The sequence below is a fragment of the Castor canadensis genome, chromosome 9, assembly GCF_047511655.1.
Source record: "Castor canadensis chromosome 9, mCasCan1.hap1v2, whole genome shotgun sequence".
NCBI lineage: Eukaryota > Metazoa > Chordata > Mammalia > Rodentia > Castoridae > Castor > Castor canadensis.
In genome coordinates this window covers 65,311,144-65,334,021 of record NC_133394.1, presented here as the reverse complement: position 1 = coordinate 65,334,021, position 22,878 = coordinate 65,311,144, and the positions used below count along the sequence as shown (strand labels likewise).

General features: G+C 41.1%; 1 protein-coding gene across 1 annotated transcript in view; it reads right to left on the bottom strand.

The window, feature by feature from the left end:
* Fat4 (FAT atypical cadherin 4) overlaps window positions 1–8,312 on the bottom strand; it is a 166,940-nt gene extending 158,628 nt beyond the window's left edge. The window contains exon 1 of the mRNA XM_020188037.2: window positions 1,685–8,312. Coding sequence (XP_020043626.2) covers window positions 1,685–6,859 — 5,175 coding nt within the window. The 5' untranslated portion in view covers window positions 6,860–8,312. The remainder of the gene's footprint in view (window positions 1–1,684) is intronic.
* Window positions 8,313–22,878: the final 14,566 nt, after the last annotated feature.

Sequence of the window (22,878 nt, the reverse complement as noted above, 5' to 3'; positions counted from 1 at the left end):
ATCTAGTAAGTAAATAAACAAGGCACAATAAATCTCCCAATGACCATTCATTCTCACTCTGAACTCAACTAAAAAACACCTATCGACATCATTTGTTTTATAGTTTACCAATTTCATTCATAATATGGAATGACAGATTTGCCTGCCTTCAATAAATATTTGGTTTTCAAACTAATCAAATCTCTTCATCTGAAAAATAATTGCAGAGAATTAAAGTAGACACAGGGGTTGGTTTTAGGAGAGGGATAATCCCAAATAAAAATAAAATTATATATAGATCATGATAAATCATGACCTGAACCAAACCGAACAGCTTCTATGTTTAGGATCTTTTAAAAAATATATAGGTAATAGAGGATTATTTGTCTACAAATACTTTCAGGGATATATATGTAAGATAAAATTGAATTCCACCTAGAAATAGTATCTAAGAAAGACGTCTGTTAGGAATTACATTTCTAATTATCTCTAATGTCCTCTAAGACATGAATATGCTACTCAGTTCATAGACTAGATACAACTACCTATGAAAAAATAATCTCAGGGACTTTAAACATAATAATAATAAATGAGCATTTAAAATGAAGAAAAGCCCTCATCTCCCACAAAACAGAAGAGAGCAAGAAAACAAACACACGAACCTCAATTTCACTAGCATGTTAAGTTTGGGTCACTGCCAAGTATCACAAACCACATTTGATACTTTGTGTTTTTGGCTGAGTGACAGGCACTAGAGCATCTGACAGGAGTGGAAAGGTAGAGAAAGAATTTAGAAGACGACTAATAAGGGCTTTCCAAGTTTAGGTATCAATTCTAGATGATGGTCAAAACAACACTGGAAGAGTTCAACTGAGAAAAACAAGTCCTGGAGGTATAACCTGGGTTTTCACAGGGAAGTGCACACTTAGATTTCTCTTGACTTAGGCTGTGAAATACCATTTCTTACCCACCAGCAATCCTAACAACATGCACCAACACCGTGACTTTACCCAAGACAGTTTTGTCTCAAGAAATAGCCTGTAACCTCTGATCATTTACATCACGTCACCTGCTTTAGTTTAGGAGGAAGGAGAAATGATTACACTGAGTCAGAAGATAGTGCTTAAAATGTGAGGCAGACAAAATCAAGTATCTTCTGAAACTTGGCTTAACACATTCAAATTACTCGTGTCTGTAAAGAATCTACCAAGTTGCTGAGCATGTGAAAGTTAATACTGTCCTGATGTAAACTGTCACTCCACTTCCACTTCCACCACCACTCACCTCAAATAGCCATGGTATCCTGCAGATTTCTGCCAAAACTCTTTACTTGGGAACAAAGATATCTAATTCTAAATATGCCCACCCTCCACAGAAAGGTATTTACATAAATTTGGTGATTCAGCCCACATAAATGGATTTACTTCCTCCTGGAAATGGCTAAAAATTTCTCTTCAGCTTCATACATGTGATTTCTAGGAGGTGAAGGATAAAGTGAGAAAGCCTTTACTACTACATTGTGACTAAGAATTAAAGCTACATTTTCTAAAATTCTTTGTTAGTGTTGTTTGAACATTTTATATGCTCTTATTTATAAATCATTAATAAAACTGAATGTAAACAATTATAGATGGCTAATAGAAAGGGAATACCATTTTTAAAAATCACATCAACAGCAAGTAATAAATGACTACAAAATCATTACCTCTGCTCTTTGTGTTCTGGGCAGGGCAGACGATTTTTCTATGGCATAAACATCCACCAGGTAAAGACATGCTCCCTGCTCCCGGTCCAGAATGGCTGCAGTCTGAATCATGCCAGTTTGTCGCCCAATTGTAAAGAGGCGTCCAACCGTTTTCTCTTCACAACGAACTGAAACAATGTAGTATTCCACTGGGGCCTCTGATCCCCTGGGGCTGGCTGCTTCTATTGAGATCACATTGGTGCCAATGGGCTCCCCTTCCTTCAAAATAGTTATGTATTTGGGTTGAGTAAACACAGGTCCATCAAGGCCCTGAAGAATGATGGTCAATTCAGTGGTTGATTTCCTTCTTTCAGGGCCAAGGTCCGTGGCAGAGACTATGAGATTGTAGATGAGCTGCGAGGGCACCAGTGCAGAAGCCACTCTCAAGTCTCCACTGTAACGATCCACAACAAATGTGCCTGTGTCCCCATTGACAATCTCATACTCCACCTCCCCATTAGCGCCTTCATCTGGGTCAGCAGCCATAATTGTTGTCAGAACGGAGCCAATCAAAGCAGAAGGGTCTGCAGCAAGGGCGTTTTGTGATATAAACATTGGGACATTGTCATTGAGGTCTGTAACTAAAATGGTCACATTTTTCAGCGCATACCGTCTCGTTTCTATGGGCACAGCTTGATCGTTGGCTTTTACCGTTAATTCAAAGAGATTAGCAAACTCTCGATCTATTTCAGCACTAGTGTATACAGTGCCTTTGATTTCATCTATGCTAAAGTGGTTGCCTCTTGGCATCTGTTGAACGATTGCATAGGTCAGCTGCCCATTAATGTCTGCATCCGGGTCGTGTGCAGTCACAGAAATGACAGAAGTACCAATGGGAATGTTCTCAACAATTGACTTGAAAATGTCTCCAGGAGGAAAGCTAGGAGCATTGTCATTGAAGTCTCTCACTTGTATCACCACTGACATTGTAGCTGAACGAGGAGGCCTTCCATGGTCTTTTGCTGTTATATTTAATTTATACAAAGACTGTGTTTCAAAGTCCAATTTTTTGGCAAGAAAAATACTCCCAGTATTGGGACTAATGCTAAAAGTTCCATGGTTGTTAGTCCCAGTAATACTGTAATGTAAATCAGCATTGTCACCTGAATCAGAATCAGTGGCAGTAACAGAGGACACGAGTTCACCAATTCTCATGTTTTCCAAAACATCGACAAATAGTGTTAACTTAGGGAAAGAAGGAGTATTGTCATTTTCATCTAAAATATCAATATTTAAGGTACAGGTTGAATTGAGGGAGATTGTTCCTGAATCTATTGCTTGAATTATAAGGGAATAGGCAGGTGTTGCTTCATAGTCTAATTTGCCAATTAGTGTTACCTGACCAGAGGTGCTGTCTACAGCAAACTGCCGTTCTTCATTCCCTTTGATTACAGAGTACTGAATAAGTCCATTATTGCCTTCATCAACATCTGAGGCAGACACTCTTAAAACCTGTGTCAGGTTGGCTGCTGTCTCTGATATTGTAGCTTGGTAAAAGTCTTTTAAAAATTTAGGAGCATTATCATTTATATCTTTCATGTACACATGGACAGTGGCCTGATCCTTGAGAGGCTGAGGGAGCCCTTGATCTGTTGCTATGACTATAAAGGTAAACACTGCAGTCCCTCTTCTCCTCATAAGAGACTCCCTGTCAAACTCATGAGTATTTCTAATTTCTCCAGTGATAGCATGCAACTCAAAATCTGGCTGCACCATTTCAAAAGAATACCTTACTTCTCCATTTGACCCAAAGTCTTTATCTATAGCACTTACTTTGCCCACAAATGACCCAGCTTTCTGCTCCTCTTCAAAGTAAAATGTATAATTTGTACTGTTAAAAAGGGGTCTGTTATCATTGACATCTTCTAAAATCACAGTGACGTTCACAGCAGCACTAAGGGGCTCCACAGCTCTGTCAGAAGCAACAACCAGCAAAACGTATCTGTCTTGCAATTCACGGTCCAGTTCACTTTTTATATACAATTGACCATCTGGGAATATGCCAAAAGCATCCCCAGTGTTTCCTTGTGCAATGGTGTATGCAATTTCTCCATTTGCTCCTGAATCCTTATCAGAAGCTTGCACTTTAAAGAATCGAGAATTCACAGGTTCTGACTCAGAGAGGGTGACCTCATAAGAAATCTGGTCAAACACTGGTGGGTTGTCATTTACATCATGGACATAAACTGTTAAGATGACACTAGAAGAGAGTTGTGGCACACCCATGTCACATGACAAGATCTCTATTTGGTAAGACCCAGAATGAACATCCAGGGGCCCTAGCAGGCTAATAGTACCATTCTTTTCATTGATAGCAAACAAGTTCTTGGGGTTTTGCTTCAGACTATAGAGTACCATACCATTGACACCTTCATCAGGGTCCACAGCTTTGGCTTGGAAAATGCTGTGACCTGCCTGCCAATTCTCCACCGCATTAACACTCTCTACTGCCTGAAGGAAATGTGGTGAGTTATCATTCAAATCCTTAACTGTGATGTTAACCACAGTGTCTCCAGTCACTGTGCCCCCACTGGCCACCACTTTCAGCTGATAAAAGGATTGCTCTTCTCTGTCAATCACACTTGCTGTAGTAAGCTGCCCTGTAGCCTGGTTGATAGCAAACATACCTTTCTGATCCCCAGAAGTAATGAGATAACTGATGTTGGAATTGAGATCCATGGTAGAAGCAGACACACTACCCACATGATATCCCAGGGCCACATTCTCAAAAACCACAAAGCTGTAGGCGGCCTGGCTGAACACAGGTGGATTATCCTGAGTGTCCAATACTGTGACAGTTACTATGGCCTGGCTGGGAGATTGTAAATTGCCACCATCAGTAGCCACTATTTGTAACTGGTATGCTGTTTTTTCTTCTCTATCCAGGGCCATTCTTGTAGAAATGACTCCACTTTGAGCATTGATCTGAAACCGAGACCTGTCCCCAGCTGATATACTATATTTGACAGTTCCATTGGGACCCAAGTCTGGGTCAGTGGCAGACACTGTGGTGACATAGCTCCCTCCAGGTTCATTCTCCTGAATATGAGCAAAGTATTGGACTGGGTAAAACACAGGATTATTGTCATTCACATCCAGAAGAGTCACATTTATGCGGGCTACTGCTGACTGGGGAGGAGAGCCCAGATCTGTGGCCAGAACCAGCAAGGAGTAGAAGGCATGCTCCTCCCTGTCCATGGAGGAGATGGTACTCAACCTCCCAGACACAGGATCTAGGCGGAAAGACCTCTGGTCACTCTCAGCCTCTTGTAGGGAGAAGCGTACTGTTCCATTATCACCCAGGTCCCCATCAGTTGCCCCAAGCACCAGGAGTTCTGTCCCTGGTGGGGCATTCTCAACCACAGACACATCATACCCTTCTGGCTGGGTGAATACTGGCTTCTCGTCATTCACATCCAGGAGAGTTACCACAAGCTGGGCATAGGAAACCTTGGGGTGAACTCCTTGGTCCCTGGCACTGATGTTCAGTACAATCTGGGAAGCAAGTTCACGGTCCAGGCCCTCAGCAGCCCCAGTGGTCACCAGGCCACTATGTTCACTGATACGGAACCACCCTAGTCCATTGCCAGAGACGATGCTGTAACGCAGATTTGCATTGAGACCAGAGTCACCATCAGTGGCAGACACCCCACTCACATAACTTCCTGGAGGCGCTTCCTCGCTCAGGTTCACTCTGTACACTTGCTGGGCAAAGACAGGAGGATGGTCATTGATGTCATTGACAAAAATCACCAGGCTTGCAACAGAAGAGCGGGCCCGGACCTCTGCGGCAGGGGGCGCCCCATAGTTATCAGAGACAGAAACCGTGAGATTATAGGAAGGGATGCGCTCCCTGTCCAGGGCGCTGGCCACTTTGATTAGGCTCAGGTTAGGGACTTTACTTCTCTGTACCTCAAAGTGGCGCTGCTCATTTCCCCCGAGAATTTGCACAGAGATGTTCCCGTTGGCCGCGGGGGAATCTGCGTCAGTTACGGTGAGCAATGCCACCACAGTGCCTGCTTGAGCGTTCTCATCCACTGAGGCATAGCGCGAGGTGGCCGGGAAGTAGCGAAACTTCACCACCGGGTCATTGTCATTCACGTCCAACAGCTGGATCAGCGCTTCCGCACGCCCAGTGAGAGAAGGCACGCCTCGGTCCATCGCCTGCACGGTCAGCGAGTACTGGCGCCGGGCCTCGAAGTCCAGGGGCTCCCTCACCGTGATAAGCCCGGTCTCTGCGTCCATTTGGAAGGGGGTCCCCTCGTCCTGCAGTCGATAACGTATTTCCGCGTTGGTGCCCTCGTCTGCGTCTGCCGCCGCCACCTGGAGGACACTGGAGCCCACAACCGCATCCTCAGGCACCCCCGCCTGGTAGTGGGAACTGCCAAAAACCGGGGGGTTGTCATTAATATCTTGCACAGTCACATTTACCTGAAGGTAGCCCCGCCGCTTCGGCTCGCCCTTGTCTTCCACCTCCACCAGGAGCTGGTACTGTGGCGTGACCTCGCGGTCCAGCCCGCCCTTGGACACCAGATGCAGGAACGCGCCCTCGCCGCTCGGGTTCAGGGTGATGTCCAGGCGGAAGCGGCCCGCCTCGTTGCCCCTGACGATGCGGTAGGAGCGGTGGTCCACACCGTTGGAGCCGATGTCCGAGTCGGTGGCTGTGTCCAAGATGACTTGACGCCCGCTGCTACTGTCCTCCTTGAAACTGACCACGATTGAGGGGTCTGGGAAGACGGGGGCGTTGTCATTGAGGTCCCGGACCAGCACTCGCACTTCGGTGGGGTAGGTTGGAGCACTGGAAAGGACCACCAGATTGATCACATCGCTGGGCAGGCTCTCGCGGTCGATGGTGGCGGTGGTGTACAGAGCTCCGGTGCTACTGTTTATGGCAAACAGGGCGTGGCTTTCGCTGAGCCGGTAGGTGAAGCCGGGTCGCGTCTGGATGGTGCCTACCAGAGTGCCGGGCGGTTGCTCTTCCAGCACCTGGAACACCTGGCGCTGCTCAGTCCCGTACACCCAGGCCGGCCTGGGCAGTAATGACAGCAGCCAAAAGACTCGAAGAAACTGAAATACTGATGGGGGTTGCAGTGACAGCCACTGGCGCCCAGGAGCCCTGTCTGCTGCCAAGTTCATGGTCCTGGCTTCCTGGAATGGTGCGATGAAGAGAAGAAGGGGTGAAGGACCCAGAATAATATTTACAGGGATTCAGCTCGATCTGAGAGACCTCTGCTATTTCAAAGGACCCCCAGTTCAACAAAAGGAAGACCCACGGGCAAAAGGCTCCAGGTAGCCAGGTGGACGCGTAGTGCAGGGGAGATGCTGAAATGAAAAGCGACAAAGCATTCCGCGGGGCACGCTTGTGAGCCAAGTTCGCAGGAAAGTTTTTCAGACCTCTTGTATTTTTCCCTTTACTTCGTTTTTAACCCAGAGTATGAGCCTTCTCGCTCTTGTGGAAGAGAGTTGGGAGAGGTGGCCCGTATTTAAGGTACATGAGGAATCAGGGATCTCTTCAGAAAGTTTAGAACTTACCCACAGCGGAGACCCAAGAGCGAAGAACAAACGTAGCTGGCGACCGAAAGCACAGCTGCGCCCTGGGGAGGGAGCGGTGGGAGACCAGGAGAATCGAATTCCTTTCCCGAAAGCTGAAGACGAGGAATTTCCTCGAGTCCCCACTCCTCAAGAACAAGGCTGCAACGCCCTACAACCGGCCTCCAGCAGTGGCCTCCGAGGCCCAGGCGGCGGCGTCTGCGCGCAGACAGTAGGGACTGCGTTCGGGCGCTCGCCTTGGCACTGAGGCTCCTGGACCCAAGACGCTAGTTCCGTCCCTTCCCTTCCATTGGCCACTGCCTCTGCTCCTGCTGCGCGCCCTTGGTCCAACACAGGCAGCAGCCAGCGCTCCTCGGCATCTTTTCACTTCTGCCAGGGCGCCTGCCCACCCATTATTTGTACATCCAAATCGAGCGTAGGTCCCCCTTTCTTCTCGGCCTCACGGGGGTCCGGCAGGAGCGGCGCGCGGTCCCAGCGTCCCCTCTCCTCACCATGCCAGGGAGTTCTTTCTCGGAGGGCTCTGATCCGAACCCACACTAGTGCGCCTCGCCCCAACCCTGCTTATCTTTGCTTTTATTGTCCCGTGTCAGTTTCACTTTGTAATCCACAGGCTTTTTGTTTGGGGCGGGTGGCTGGTCCCTCTTTCCCCGTTGCGGTGGAGGTGCAGACGGGGAGGTCTGCCCGGGCTGTGACGGTGCCCTCTGCAGCTCCGGACGGCGCCTGTCAGCGCTCTCCTCTGGGGTTGGGGCTGGAAGCTGGAGCGCGGTGCAACGCGAGCTCCGCGGGTCCCTCCCAGCCTCCGCGGTCCCTCACACTCCCACTCCCCGCCCCTTCCCTGCCGCGCGCGCAGACGCGCGCGCGCACACGCACACACACACACACACGCACCGGGAGAGGGTAGACCGTGAACTGGAGCAGGACTCAGAAACTTTACTCGCCACTCATTGATCCCCGAACTTTAGTTGGCGCGGACTCCACTTAGCTCCGGGTCCTGTCACCTACTGCCCCTCCCTCGCCCCAGTCCCATTGGGCGGGAGCAGCCGCAGCACCGCCTGGCCCTCCCCCGCCTCCGACTGGCTTCTTGGGATGCTCGTCACTCGGCTTCCCGAGGGCCGGAGGCGGTCGGAGTGGGGACCCAGCGAGGCCGTGGAGCTGAGAACCGGGCGGGTTGTGTGTGTGTGGGGGGGTGATCATTCCCCGATCTCTCTTCTCTTCTCTCCTCTCCCCCCCGCCTTTGGTTAAATCTTGGCCGGCGTCAGCGCAATACCACCAAAAGGCTGCCCGCAGAATAGATGGGGGTGGGGTCAGGTTTGCAAATAAATAACTTTAGTGGCAGGGTAGGTGGGGGAAGACCGTTACGTTGTTATGCTAGTAATAACTCAGGGGTAAGGGGGTCGAGATGAATAAAAGAAAGGCGAGGGGGGGCGGGGGGCAGGGGTCTGTTAAAGCGGGGAGGAAGGATTAAGCAAAGCCTGTCTGGGAATGCACCGCGCAGATTGGCGTTAACCGTTTCCTGCCCCTTTGCTTTCTATGCCAGAGAGAGCCTCCGAACAATGTGGTCCACAGAATCCAAGCCTAATCCCCCTACCCCTCCCCTGTGTACACAGCAGGCTCTGTGCAGTCCAGGGTGAGCTAAACCCTAAACCTGCACCCAATTGCCGCGCCGCCCCACCTTCCAGGTCAACAGGGACATCGAGGCCTGGTACCAACCACGCTTTAACTTCCCACGGAGAAAGAAGAGAGCCACGCGTTTACTGAGTGTTGTTTGTCTTCCCAACTGGATTCCAGGTGTCAATCCGCCAACCTTAGGGTTCCACCAAGAACAATGGCAGCCTTCTGGAAAGAGGGGGATCTTTTCCTGTTAAAGTTAGTTAGGAATTTTGATCCCTGGTGGAAATCCCTTCGACATTTTGTAGCAAAGAGAATTCTAATACAGCTTTTGTTTTGTTTGTTTTTTTGGGGGGAGGGGGAGGATGAGGGAGGAATAGATTTAAGAAATGGAAATAAATGAAATGAAGTTTAAATTTAATTTTCTAAAAATGCCCACATTGCACTGAGATGAACTCTCCTATTCACCGCAGTCATTTTTGTGATGGCGCGTGTTGCTTCTTTAAAAGGAAAAAATCAGGTCAGTAATTTTCCCCTTTAAGAGAAACAACTTACAAAATATGACTTTAAGCCAAACAATGCAAATATAGGGCATATGTCATACATTTTTGCCACAGGAACCCCTCCAAACTCAACTCTTTGCGCTAGGAGACAGTTCAGACATTAGTCAATACTGCCCTCTGCTGTCTCTAACTTTTACGTCTTCAGTCCTTGATTTTTTGAGTAAAATTAAAGGCAGAGACTGAGGATCTGATTACCAGGCTAATTCCTCTTTCTTGCCTAGGGATAGTGGCAAAGAAAAAGATCTTTAAGAATCTCCCAGTGTCTTTTATCTAATGTTAAAAAACAATCAATAGCAAAAGGGCAGTCTAATTCAAGCCCTGTGGATGTAGACAGCCTGTAACCCAAAACTGACACAGTGTATTGAAACCTGAATTCTAAAACTTTGACCAATTCCTTTGTTTACTGTAACATTCGCTTCTGCATATTCTTCTACTATAGTATAATGAGTGAATTAGAAACAGACAAGAAACTTAGATTTAACCATTTCTGTATTTTTCAGACTTGGAAACTATTGAAAGAATTAGACTGAAGTCTTTTTAAAAAGAAACATTTCAAAGCCTTTTCTCAAGTATTTTTATCTCTGCCAGCAAGTTACAATTTTAATACTATTATTTTTGGTGCAATTTGGCTAAAGATTTGTAGATTAAAGTCACTTGTTTTTATACAAATCATGGCTATTTTGTATGATTTAGGAGAGCATTTTCTTTTTTGTTTTGTTTTGTTTGCTAGTTCAGCGCAGATCAGATAGGAAGGAATACAAAGAAATCACTCAGGCTATTCTTGTAGATCATGAACTTTGTCCATTTGCGTGTTTGTTCCCAGTGTGTGGGATAATCTTCACATCTCAATTGTACTAAAGTAGCCTTATTCACAAGTGAATTTAACTTGGTGAAAATCATTTATTCTGTGAAATGGGGGCACTCAATCCATGTCATATGCATAGATTTCAAGTTTAAAAAACAATACATGGTAAAAATAAAGTAGTACGGAAATTCATATACACTTCAGTACATAAAATAACTTTTTGGACAATTCTAAGGGAAAATTATCAAACTTGATATAGGCCATTGTGGTACACACCTGTAATTTCAACTGTGCTGAAGGAGAGACCGTAAGATCTCCTGTTGGAGGCCACTCTGGAAAAAGTTAACAAAAGTATCCATCTCAAAAACAAAATAAAAACAAAAGGGCTGGAGGCATACCTAGCTCAATCGGTAGCACTCCTGCCACAAGTGCTGGACTTTGGTTTCAATCCCCAATACTGGAAAAAAAGTGATTTAGGCAATGGTGTATTACTTGAATCTGTAGCTTCCCAAGTTAACTACGTAAAGGAGTATTCTCATTGTAGGTAACATCAATACAGAATTATAATTATGCATATATAGGTCCATAATTTAAAGTAAGATACCATTTTTAATGAAAATGTTATTTTTTCTTTTTATTTTATTTATAAAAATTATATTTTATTTTCATTTTCTTTCTTAGATTTCAAGATTGTAGCAACATAACACATGATTAAAAAAAAATCCCTCCCAATAAAGTAAAGCAAAAGATGTACAGAGACCAGCACGCACATTCAATGAGAACAGGAAATCCACAAAATATGTCAATAGCAAATTTATGATGGAACATATTAACCAATGAATAGCACAAGGGTCATTTCTACTTATTTACTCGAATCATCTTTCAACAAACCCATATGAATGTAGTTTATTTTGTTTTTCTGCCAAAAGCTTAATTACTTATGAAAAGGGTTGTTTGGTTAGAATTTAGTAAAGATGACATTAGGTGTTTCTCAGGATCAAGCTGTTCACCAATTTCAGTAGGCTTTGGGGTGCATACTTTTATACCATGCACAAAAGGAAACAACACAGCTCATTTGAACATTAGAACATATTGAAACAATTAGTTTTATAATGATTTGCTATGCTAAACACACATTTCCATTATTATTTCATTCAATAGCTGAGTTTTTTGGTTTTGTTTTTTTTTTTTTTCATGTTTTAGACTTTTGGTGAAGAAGGTTAAGTGGATCACACTTTTTTTTTTTTCTTTCTTTTTTTTTTTTTGGTGACACTGGGGTTTGAACTTAGGGCTTCATGCTAGTTAGGCACTGTTACTCTTTGAGCCTCTCCACCAGCCCCTGAATCACACTCTCTCTTTTTTTTAAAGTTGGTACTTTTTTTTTCTTTATTGTTGTGCTGGATGGGGGTACATTGTGGCATTTATAGAGGTTCTTACAATGTATCAAATATATCATACTTGAATTCATCCCCTACATAGCTCTCCTTTATCCCTGCCCCCAGTTCCTGGGACAGTCTCAACAGGTATCATTTTGCGTTTACATACATATGTACACATTTCTGCACTGTATTCATCCTCCTATCCCCTTTCACCGCAACATACCCCTTCCCACTGGTGCCAATCTTCCTCTCCCATCCTCTTCCCATGGTGGACCCAGACAGTTTAAACTTTCCATATTCATTCCTGTACAGAGAGCATATCAACCACTGAATCACACTCTTGAATTCACAGTGCATTAGCAAATGATTCCAATAAAGGATATTCTCCTCTCTACCCTTCCTTCTTTCCTTTCTTCTCCCCTTTCCTTCTTTTCTTTCATCTTCTCTTTTCTCCATCTCTACCTTGCCCTTTTCCTTTCTTCCTTCCCTTCATTTCTTCTCCTTTTCTGTTTTTCCCATTTTTATTTTGCCTTGTTATCCTTTTCCCTTCCCTCTCTTCTACCTTCTAGACTTTTCTGCTATTCCTATTTATTCTTCTCCTCTCCCCTCCTCTTCCATCACTTTACTGTTTACCATTATCTACTACTTCACTCTTCCTCTCTCTACTTCACTCCCAATGTACCATATGCCAAGCAAGCATTCTAATGAGTGTTTTCCTTTTGTTTTTGCATGTTCTTACAAAATATGTAATTTTGTTGTCCTCTGTTTTTTTTTTTTTTTTTTTTTCATTTTTCTTTTATTATTCATATGTGCATACAAGACTTGGTTTATTTCTCCCCCCTGCCCCCACCCCCTCCCTTACCACCCACTCCACCCCCTCCCGCTCCCCCCCTCAATACCCAGCAGAAACTATTTTGCCCTTATCTCTAATTTTGTTGTAGAGAGAGAATAAGCAATAATAGGAAGGAACAAGGGGTTTTGCTGGTTGAGATAAGGATAGCTATACAGGGAGTTGACTCACATTGATTTCCTGTGCGTGGGTGTTACCTTCTAGGTTAATTCTTTTTGATCTAACCTTTTCTCTAGTTCCTGGTCTCCTTTTCCTATTGGCCTCAGTTGCTTTAAGGTATCTGCTTTAGTTTCTCTGCATTAAGGGCAACAAATGCTAGCTAGTTTTTTAGGTGTCTTACCTATCCTCACCCCTCCCTTGTGTGCTCTCGCTTTTATCATGTGCTCATAGTCCAATCCCCTTGTTGTGTTTGCCCTTGATCTAATGTCCACATATGAGGGAGAACATACGATTTTTGGTCTTTTGAGCCAGGCTAACCTCACTCAGAATGATGTTCTCCAATTCCATCCATTTACCAGCGAATGATAACATTTCGTTCTTCTTCATGGCTGCATAAAATTCCATTGTGTATAGATACCACATTTTCTTAATCCATTCGTCAGTGGTGGGGCATCTTGGCTGTTTCCATAACTTGGCTATTGTGAATAGTGCCGCAATAAACATGGATGTGCAGGTGCCTCTGGAGTAACAGTCTTTTGGGTATATCCCCAAGAGTGGTATTGCTGGATCAAATGGTAGATCGATGTCCAGCTTTTTAAGTAGCCTCCAAATTTTTTTCCAGAGTGGTTGTACCAGTCTACATTCCCACCAACAGTGTAAGAGGGTTCCTTTTTCCCCGCATCCTCGCCAACACCTGTTGTTGGTGGTGTTGCTGATGATGGCTATTCTAACAGGGGTGAGGTGGAATCTTAGTGTGGTTTTAATTTGCATTTCCTTTATTGCTAGAGATGGTGAGCATTTTTTCATGTGTTTTCTGGCCATTTGAATTTCTTCTTTTGAGAAAGTTCTGTTTAGTTCACCTGCCCATTTCTTTATTGGTTCATTAGTTTTGGGAGAATTTAGTTTTTTAAGTTCCCTGTATATTCTGGTTATCAGTCCTTTGTCTGATGTATAGTTGGCAAATATTTTCTCCCACTCTGTGGGTGTTCTCTTCAGTTTAGAGACCATTTCTTTTGATGAACAGAAGCTTTTTAGTTTTATGAGGTCCCATTTATCTATGCTATCTCTTAGTTGCTGTGCTGCTGGGGTTTCATTGAGAAAGTTCTTACCTATACCTACTAACTCCAGAGTATTTCCTACTCTTTCTTGTATCAACTTAAGAGTTTGGGGTCTGATATTAAGATCCTTGATCCATTTTGAGTTAATCTTGGTATAGGGTGATATACATGGATCTAGTTTCAGTTTTTTGCAGACTGCTAACCAGTTTTCCCAGCAGTTTTTGTTGAAGAGGCTGCTATTTCTCCATCGTATATTTTTAGCTCCTTTGTCAAAGATAAGTTGCTTATAGTTGTGTGGCTTCATATCTGGATCCTCTATTCTGTTCCACTGGTCTTCATGTCTGTTTTTGTGCCAGTACCATGCTGTTTTTATTGTTATTGCTTTGTAATATAGTTTGAAGTCAGGTATTGTGATACCTCCTGCATTGTTCTTTTGACTGAGTATTGCCTTGGCTATTCGTGGCCTCTTGTGTTTCCATATAAATTTAACAGTAGATTTTTCAATCTCTTTGATGAATGTCATTGGAATTTTGATGGGAATTGCATTAAACATGTAGATTACTTTTGGGAGTATAGACATTTTTACTATGTTGATTCTACCAATCCATGAGCATGGGAGATCTCTCCACTTTCTATAGTCTTCCTCAATCTCTTTCTTCAGAAGTGTATAGTTTTCCTTGTAGAGGTCTTTCACATCTTTTGTTAGGTTTACACCTAGGTATTTGATTTTTTTTGAGGCTATTGTAAATGGAATTGTTTTCATACATTCTTTTTCCGTTTGCTCATTGTTAGTGTATAGAAATGCTAATGATTTTTCTATGTTGATTTTATATCCTGCTACCTTGCTATAGCTATTGATGATGTCTAGAAGCTTCTGAGTAGAGTTTTTTGGGTCTTTAAGGTATAGGATCATGTCGTCTGCAAATAGGGATATTTTGACAGTTTCTTTACCTATTTGTATTCCTTTTATTCCTTCTTCTTGCCTAATTGCTCTGGCTAGGAATTCCAGTACTATGTTGAATAGGAGTGGAGATAGTGGGCATCCTTATCTGGTTCCTGATTTTAGAGGGAATGGTTTTAATTTTTCTCCGTTAAGTATAATGCTGGCTGTAGGTTTGTCATATATAGCTTTTATAATGTTGAGGAACTTTCCTTCTATTCCTAGTTTTCTTAGAGCTTTTATCATGAAATGATGTTGGATCTTATCAAAGGCTTTTTCTGCATCTATTGAGATGATCAAGTGGTTTTTGTCTTTGCTTCTGTTAATGTGGTTTATTACGTTTATTGATTTTCGTATGTTGAACCACCCCTGCATCCCTGGGATGAAGCCTACCTGGTCGTGGTGAATAATCTTTTTGATGTGTTGCTGAATTCGATTTGCCATTATTTTGTTGAGGATTTTTGCATCAATGTTCATTAAGGAGATTGGCCTATAGTTCTCCTTTTTGGAGGTGTCTTTGCCTGTGTCATATTATCTATATAACTCACCAAAGCAGTATGTTTCTAAGATGTTTGCATATTACTATGTGTACATCTTGGCTGCTGTTTCTGCTTTTTGCCTTTTACCATAAGTGTATGGACCCATTACTTTTCAAGCTATCCTCTTATGCAGTCTGAATATCCAGTTGGTTTCCAAACCTTTAGCATCACAAATAAGTTTGCATTTCTTTGGTCTAGCTCTGTTCTTTTCCCATTTCTTATGCTAAATGTTTAATATAGTATTTTAGATTTTCTGATTAACATATGGAAATTTCCCTCAAAGTACTACATTGGCCTAGTCTCATAATTAGGAAAGGTCTTTATGCAAATAAGAATAAGGAAAATCACACAGATGAAGACAAAAATCCTATCCACCTGTATTGATGTTATTAAGAAAAATTATTGAGCCAGTTAAAATCATTCCAAATCAATGTTGAATTCAAAGCAGTGAATTCTAGAAACTTCAGTTCTCTAAAACTGTAATTCCGCAGTTAAAAGTCAACAAGTCTTCCACCAATTCCACGTTAGAGAGGCCCCCTCTGAACACCATGCTTCCTAAAACTAGGTAAGATATGTCCTCTTTGCTCCAAAAGACTTGTCCTGCAAGTCTTATTTAGCAAACAATTTATTCAACTTTTCATTTTACACATTGACAAAGACCTCCTCCTATGACAGTGTACAGCTCAAACTTATTCTCATTTATTTCCATGTCAGGTTAATTACAAGGATGCAGGAAGCTTTTCTCTAATTATGATATGACCCCTTGTATCTCAAATAGTGTGTTTTTGCTTAAAAACTACTTTGGCTCACACACCTAAGAAATCATTATTCATTGGTATTATTATGACAGAATTTTTTTCTGTCTTTCTTTCTATCTTACTTTCTGCATCCTAATGTTTTTGTTTTGTTTTGTTTTTGACTTTTGGCTTTGGCGACAGAGTCTCACTATGTGTTCCAGGCTGGCCTTGAACTCACTATGTAGCCCAGGCTGTCCTCAAATTCACAATTCTCCTGCCTCAGTCAAGTGCTATGCTTGCAGAAGTGCCACCATGCCTGACTGTTCCCTAATATTTTAATAGTGTCTTTTGGCACAGTGTTTTACATATGTAGATATTTGTCAACTCTCTAAAACAAATTGTATCTTACTGGAGCTTCCAGTCTATTTACATTTAATGTAGTTAGTTTTATTTGTTTGTGTTTTGTATGCAATTTGCTTTTATTGTGATTTCTCTAGTTTTATGATTTTGCTGTGTCTGTGATTTTTCTCATACCATTTTAACTAATTAGGTATTCTTTCCATAATTTCTCTACCACTGTGGATATTAAGATATTTAATTTTATATCTCAAAATTGAAAAATGCATCTTCTCAACATCTAAAATAATTCAATGCTTTGGGGAAAAGAAGGCTTCTTCTTGAATAACACACTTTTGTTCTGATGCAGTTGGGGTTTGATCTTAGGATTTCACAGTTACTAGACAGGTGCTTTACCACTTGAGCCATGCCTCTAGTCCTTTTTGTTTTGGTTATTTTGGAGATGGGAGTCTCAATTTTTTTTTTCCAAAACTGACCTAGACTGAGATCCTCCTGATCTCAGTCCTGAGACTATAGGTGTGATCGGGGGTATACATTTCAAACGCATTCATTTACTTCCTCACTCATAGTGTAGTTTGGTGGACATGGAGGCCAGTGGGAATACCAGAACAGAACACCCAGGTGTGAGGCTGCACCAACCTGATTTTCAACAAAGCACCATTCAACAAGTGCTGCTGGGAAAACTGAACACCTGCCTACAGAAAACTGAAACTAGATCCATGTTTGTCACCCTATACAAGTATCAACTCAAAGTGGATGAAGGACCTTACTCTAAGACCTGAAACTTTGAAGCTAGTACAGGAAAGAGCAGGGACTATACTAGAATTAATAGGCATAGGCAATGACTTCATCAGTAGAACTCAAATGACTCAGTAACTAAGAGAAAGGATTGGCAAATGAGACTACATGAAATTAAAAGTCTTTGCTCAACAAAAGAAATGGTCTGTAAATTGAAGAGGCCACCCACAGAATGGGAGAAAATCTTTGTCTGCTGTACATTTGACAAGGGATTAATAACTAGAATATACAAGGAAGGAGCACAAAGAACTAAACTCCCCAAAAAATCAATGACCCAGTGAAGAAATGGGCAAAAGAACTGAGCAGAGCTTTCTCAAAGGAAGAAATCCAAATGGCTAAAAAACACATGAAGAAATGCTCAGCATCCCTGGCCATAAAGGAAATGCAAATCAAAATCACACTGAGCTTCTACTTCAGTCTTGTTAGAATGGCTACCATTAAGAACACAAATAACAAATGGTGAGAATGCAGGGCAGGGTGTGGGAAGGAACCCTCATACACTGCTGGTGGGAATGTAAATTAGTACAACCACTATGGAAAACAGTATGGATGTTCCTCAAAAAACTAAAAATGGAACTGCCATATGATCCAGCAATTCCACTCCTAGTGATATATCCAAAGGAATATGTCAGATTACAGTAAAGGCACCTTAACACCCATGTTTATTGCAGCATTAGTCACAATAACAAAGCTATGGAAACAGCCAAGATGCCCCACTACTGATGAATGGATTAATAAAATGTGGTATTTATATACAACAACATTTTATTCAGCCACAAAGAAGACTGACATTTTGTTGTTTGTGAGTAAATGAATAGAACTAGAGAACATCATCTTAAGTGAATTTAGCCAGGTTCAGAAGAAAGCCACTTATTTTCTCTCATATGTGGAATGCAGACATAATACAAGTGTATCAATATTATGTAAAACAGGACATGCCAAGAGGAGGTCACACATGAAAAGGAAAGGGTAAAAGAAGGAAGTTAAACTGAATATGGTTGATGTACTCTTATACAAAAATAAATATAGAATTGTAAAAGTGGTTGAAACAACCATAAGAAAGGGACTAAAGTAGAAAGAAAAAATAGAGGAAATGAACCAAATTGGGATATATTACATATATACATGGAATGCCACAAGGAAATTCCCTGTGTAGCTATTTTAAACAAGCAAAAATTTCATTTGTTTTTCCTTTCTTTTGCAAAATCTGGAGACAGAAGGTCAGAATAGGCACTGCCTGGGGTGTTTGAGTTCAGTGAGACAGGTAAGAGGTGCATAAAGGATGTAGGAGGGTGAATATAGTGCAAATACTGTATACACATGTATGTAAATGGAAAAATGATACCTGTTGAAACTATTTTTTGAAGGGGTGAGGGGAGGATAGAGAAGAATGGTGGAGGGGTGAATTCAAATTATGATATATTTGATACATTATAAGGACCTTTGTAAATGCCACAATGTAATCCTACCCAGCACAACAATAAAATAAAATAAAAATTTGGTTTGCTATTACTTTTTAATTCTTCATTTACTTAAACACTGCATATTACTATTATTTTTTAAAAAGCAATAATGTACTTTCCTGTTCTTATTTGCTTTTTATTCTTTCTTCTGTCTCAAGAGTACTTTCCTGGACTAGGACCACTTGCATTACCGTGAAATACACATGTGTATATTTCCTTCAGAATGACAGCTTCTGATAGAAGCACTTTATCGTGTTCTCATCCTTGAAATCTTTTTTCTTTAAGAACAAAGTTCTAAATCAGGCACCAGTGGATCATGCCTGTAATCCTAGCTACTTGGGAGGCTGAGATTAGGAAGATCACATTTTGAGGCCAGTCTGGGGAAATAATTTGCAAGACCCCATCTGTAAAATAACCAAAGCAAAACTGGACTGGAGGTGTTGCTCAAGAGGTAGAGCATCTGTTTGGCAAATGCAAAGTCCTGAGTTCAAACCCCAGTCCCATAAAAAAAATGAAGTTCTAAATTCATAATTAGTTTATACCCAGTTACATATAGTTTTTTTTGGTCATATGCCGTTCTTGTGCAATGATACACAAAGGAAATGTAAAGAAAAACATTAAGATATCAATGGTGCCTATTGATAGTTGAATTCATATGATTTCTTTTTAAGCTCAGAAACATCACTTTCCATATTTATCAGTAGTTTCTTTACATGGAAGTTTAACTTTAATTTTGTTGTTGATTTAATTCTTTTTAGAAGAAGACTGATATTCATCATGACTTTTCCTATCTTCTCTGTTTCTTACTCGCACTTTAATATTTTTTGTTTTCCTTTCTCTATGCTTAATTCTGAATAATATTCTATGAATTGTCGTCAGGGTCATGCATTTTCCCTTCAGCTGTGTCTAATATGCATCTAAATACATCTGTTTAATTTTCATTAAATTTTTAGGCACAAATATTCACTATTGCTTCATGGATAAATGTCTCCTGAAAATGTTTGCAAGCTTGTTTTCCTACTGTTTTGAAGATGTTAAGCACAATTTTGCTGTTCTTTTAATTTATTCTGTGTGTCTGACAGTTCCAATATCACAAATATTCAAGTATTTTTTTCCTTTGCATTCTTGTTATGGTGTTAGTTTATAATAAATTATTTTGTTATGTGTTTGGTTTTGCTTGAATAGAGCTCCTTATTTTAATTAAAAATGTTTGTGGCTGCTCTTTGAGGCCTAGGATAGGTGTGTTTCTGTAAAGAAAATTGGAATGTCCTTCCATTAGTGCTCATGGGTTACTAATTTACCTGTAATCACTATTTTCATTAAAAATAAATTGCTAACAATAAAAAAGGAATAACATTTTATGAATCACTAAGTAATGGTACAAAATAAAGAATAATACATATTATTTCACTTCAACTTTTTATGAAAAAATTATTTTAGTTTCATTTAAATTATGGTTAACATGTTATTCTGTAAATATAGAAAGAAAATGTCAAACAAAATAAATTGGGCAAGGTTCTTTTATATGCTTTTGACATTGAACAATCCATCTGAAAGGAACATAGCACTTACTGAAAGACTGTTCTTCTTTGACTCCATGTTTGTTTGTTTTTCCTAATACACTGACTGATACTGCATGTTTAATGCTCATGTGAAAAGATTAGGTTAAGTGGTTATGGTACTTTTTTTCCTGAGTGGTGTTATGAGCATTCAACCTAGGACCTTGATGCATGCTAGGCAAGTACTCCACCACCTGAGCCATACCCATGGTACTTTTGTTTGCCTTTTGGTTTTGAGGTAGAGTCTTACTAACTTTCCCAGGGCTTGCCAGGAACAGAAGATGCTTTTGCCTCACCTCATAAGTAGCTGGGATTACAGGTGTGCACCTCCACTACCCCACCAGGATAGGGGATCTTTAACAAATACCTGCCAGGCGCCGGTGGCTCACACCTATAATCCTAGCAACTCAAGATGCAGCAATCAGGAGGATCGCGGTTTGAAACAAGACTGGGCAAATAGTTTGCGAGACCCTATCTCAAAAATACCCATCACAGTAAAAGGACTGGTAGAGTGGTTGAAGGTGTAAGCCCTGAGTTCAAACCCCAGTACTGAAGCAAAACAAAACAAAACAAAACAAAAAAACAACTGCCATACATTCTGATGGTTGGATGTTAGTAAGTGAAACATAAGTGACTCTTAAGAAAAAACACATGGTAATTTGCAGCTTGAGAGTTTCTTTTTGTTTTGTTTTTCTCATACCACCACAGCAATGTGATCTTGAGAACTGCCTTGTGACTTCAACATTTTATGGATGGGCTCCTCCACCCCCACCCCCAGTCTAATGAGTGCCAAGGCATCCTTATTTTCAGTCTCTTAGACAAGACAGGATGACTCTCTTGACTAATGACACAGGATTGAGGGCTTCAGCTTTAATAGAAGCTTCCTATTAGACTCCATTTCCTCAAAGACACCTTTTCCTTTAGCCTTCAAGCCCACGTACAACTCCAAAGCAAAGCTTAGAGCTGAAAAGCTTGCCAAATCACCGCAGAGCAAATGCTGCCTCACTGCTGAGTTACCACTGTGCGTTCTCCACTTTTCTGCTTGGTCATGCCAGCTCTTTCATCTTTGCTTTAATTACAAAATTCTGTAATTTTATTGTTTTTAGGAGTAAAACGGCTGCCTGGTCAATTAACAGAATAGAAGGGCTATCTCCATTATTTCCTCAAGTATTTTCCTTTTCCCAATTCTTTGTTATCCTTTGGAAAATGATATTATTTGGAATTTATCTATCAACTGTTTCTCTTTAGTTTTTCTTGCTCTTTTCAGAAAAATTAATGAATCCAGGGCTCTTCTTAACAAATTCAATCTTCAGGACAATTCAACTTACCACTGACTAGGTTTTTTTGTTTTCTTTATTTCAACTCAAGAAATTTCAAGCCTAACACTTTACTGCATTCATTTTTAAATGAATTTTAATTCTCATACTGTATTAGCAATATTTATTGATTAATCTGTCAACCAATATCTATCTCTAGCACACTTACTTCAGATTCTTAACTCCTAAAATTCTTTGCTTCTTGTTGCCTGTGTTATCTAGTTTGTCTTTTTTGAGGTATTATTTTCCTTATATCTGGTAGTTTTGGCTTATGAGCTCCCATTCAAGTGCATGTCAGTGGCTCTGTTAGAGTATGTTGAGGAGGGACCACGTTGAGCTTAGAGCAGGGGTTGGCAAGCGTTTCCAATAAAAGGTAAAAAATAAATATTTGTGGTGTCAAGGGTCAATCAGTTAGCCCTGCTCTTCTGGTGTGACAACAGCCTTAGATACTATAAAAGTGGTTAGCTGAGGAAAGCTGCTCCAATAAACCTTTATTTATAAAAACAGGAAGCAGGAACCAATTTGGTTCCCAAGTTATCATTTGTAGATCTCTGTTTAGAGCAAAAAAGATAAGTCTTTACAGAGAACTCCACCAAATAGCATTGTTGATCATCTCCATTTGTAAATTTACATTTTGAGCAGTGAGGTAAAGCATTACTGGGAAAAGACATTCTCCCCAAATTTTCATACACAGCCTGGAGGATTGGGAATGTCAATGTCTAAGGGCAGCTGGTGGGTTTGCACCTATTGCATGAGGCTCCTCTTCCCTGCTGCTGCTGACTTCAGAGAAGCAGGCAGTAACTGCCTCAAGAGAACACAGAATATTTTCCCCATAAATATTCATCCTTTGTGGCTTTCTACAAAAACTGTCTCACTTTTGTTATTTAATGCTACCTTTCATTTTCCATTGTTCATATCTCCTCCACGTGTGTGTCTAGTAATATGTATACATATACATACATATATCCTTTTTCTCTAATTAGTGTTTAATTTCCAAAGATTAGGTTGCAACATTAGTGTACATAAATAAATCTAAAACTACATATGAAACTAGAATCATATTTTTTTAATTTTGGCTTTTTGTTATTTCTTTATTACTTTGTAACCAATACAGGGAAAAAGAGGACGTTAGGCTCTCTAGAATCATATTTTTTAATGTCACACTTATGGGAGAAACAAAATGAATGGCTTGCTTAAATCCTTCATAACATAGAACATGTGAGTATGTGAGCAAACCCACTGGAATGGAAATTGCTTATGCTGAATGTGAGACTAGGTTTCTGAATATTGTGGCCTTTGCCTCAAACTAGTAATTACCCACATCACTTGGAGAAACTTCTCAGTTCAACAAATGTTTGTGTCAATCACCATTTTGTTGAAATATGTATGTCAAGAGCTGATCACATTTTAATCTTTATTAGATACAAATATCCATTTATCTCAAACACAAATAATTAGTATGAGAAATGCTTAA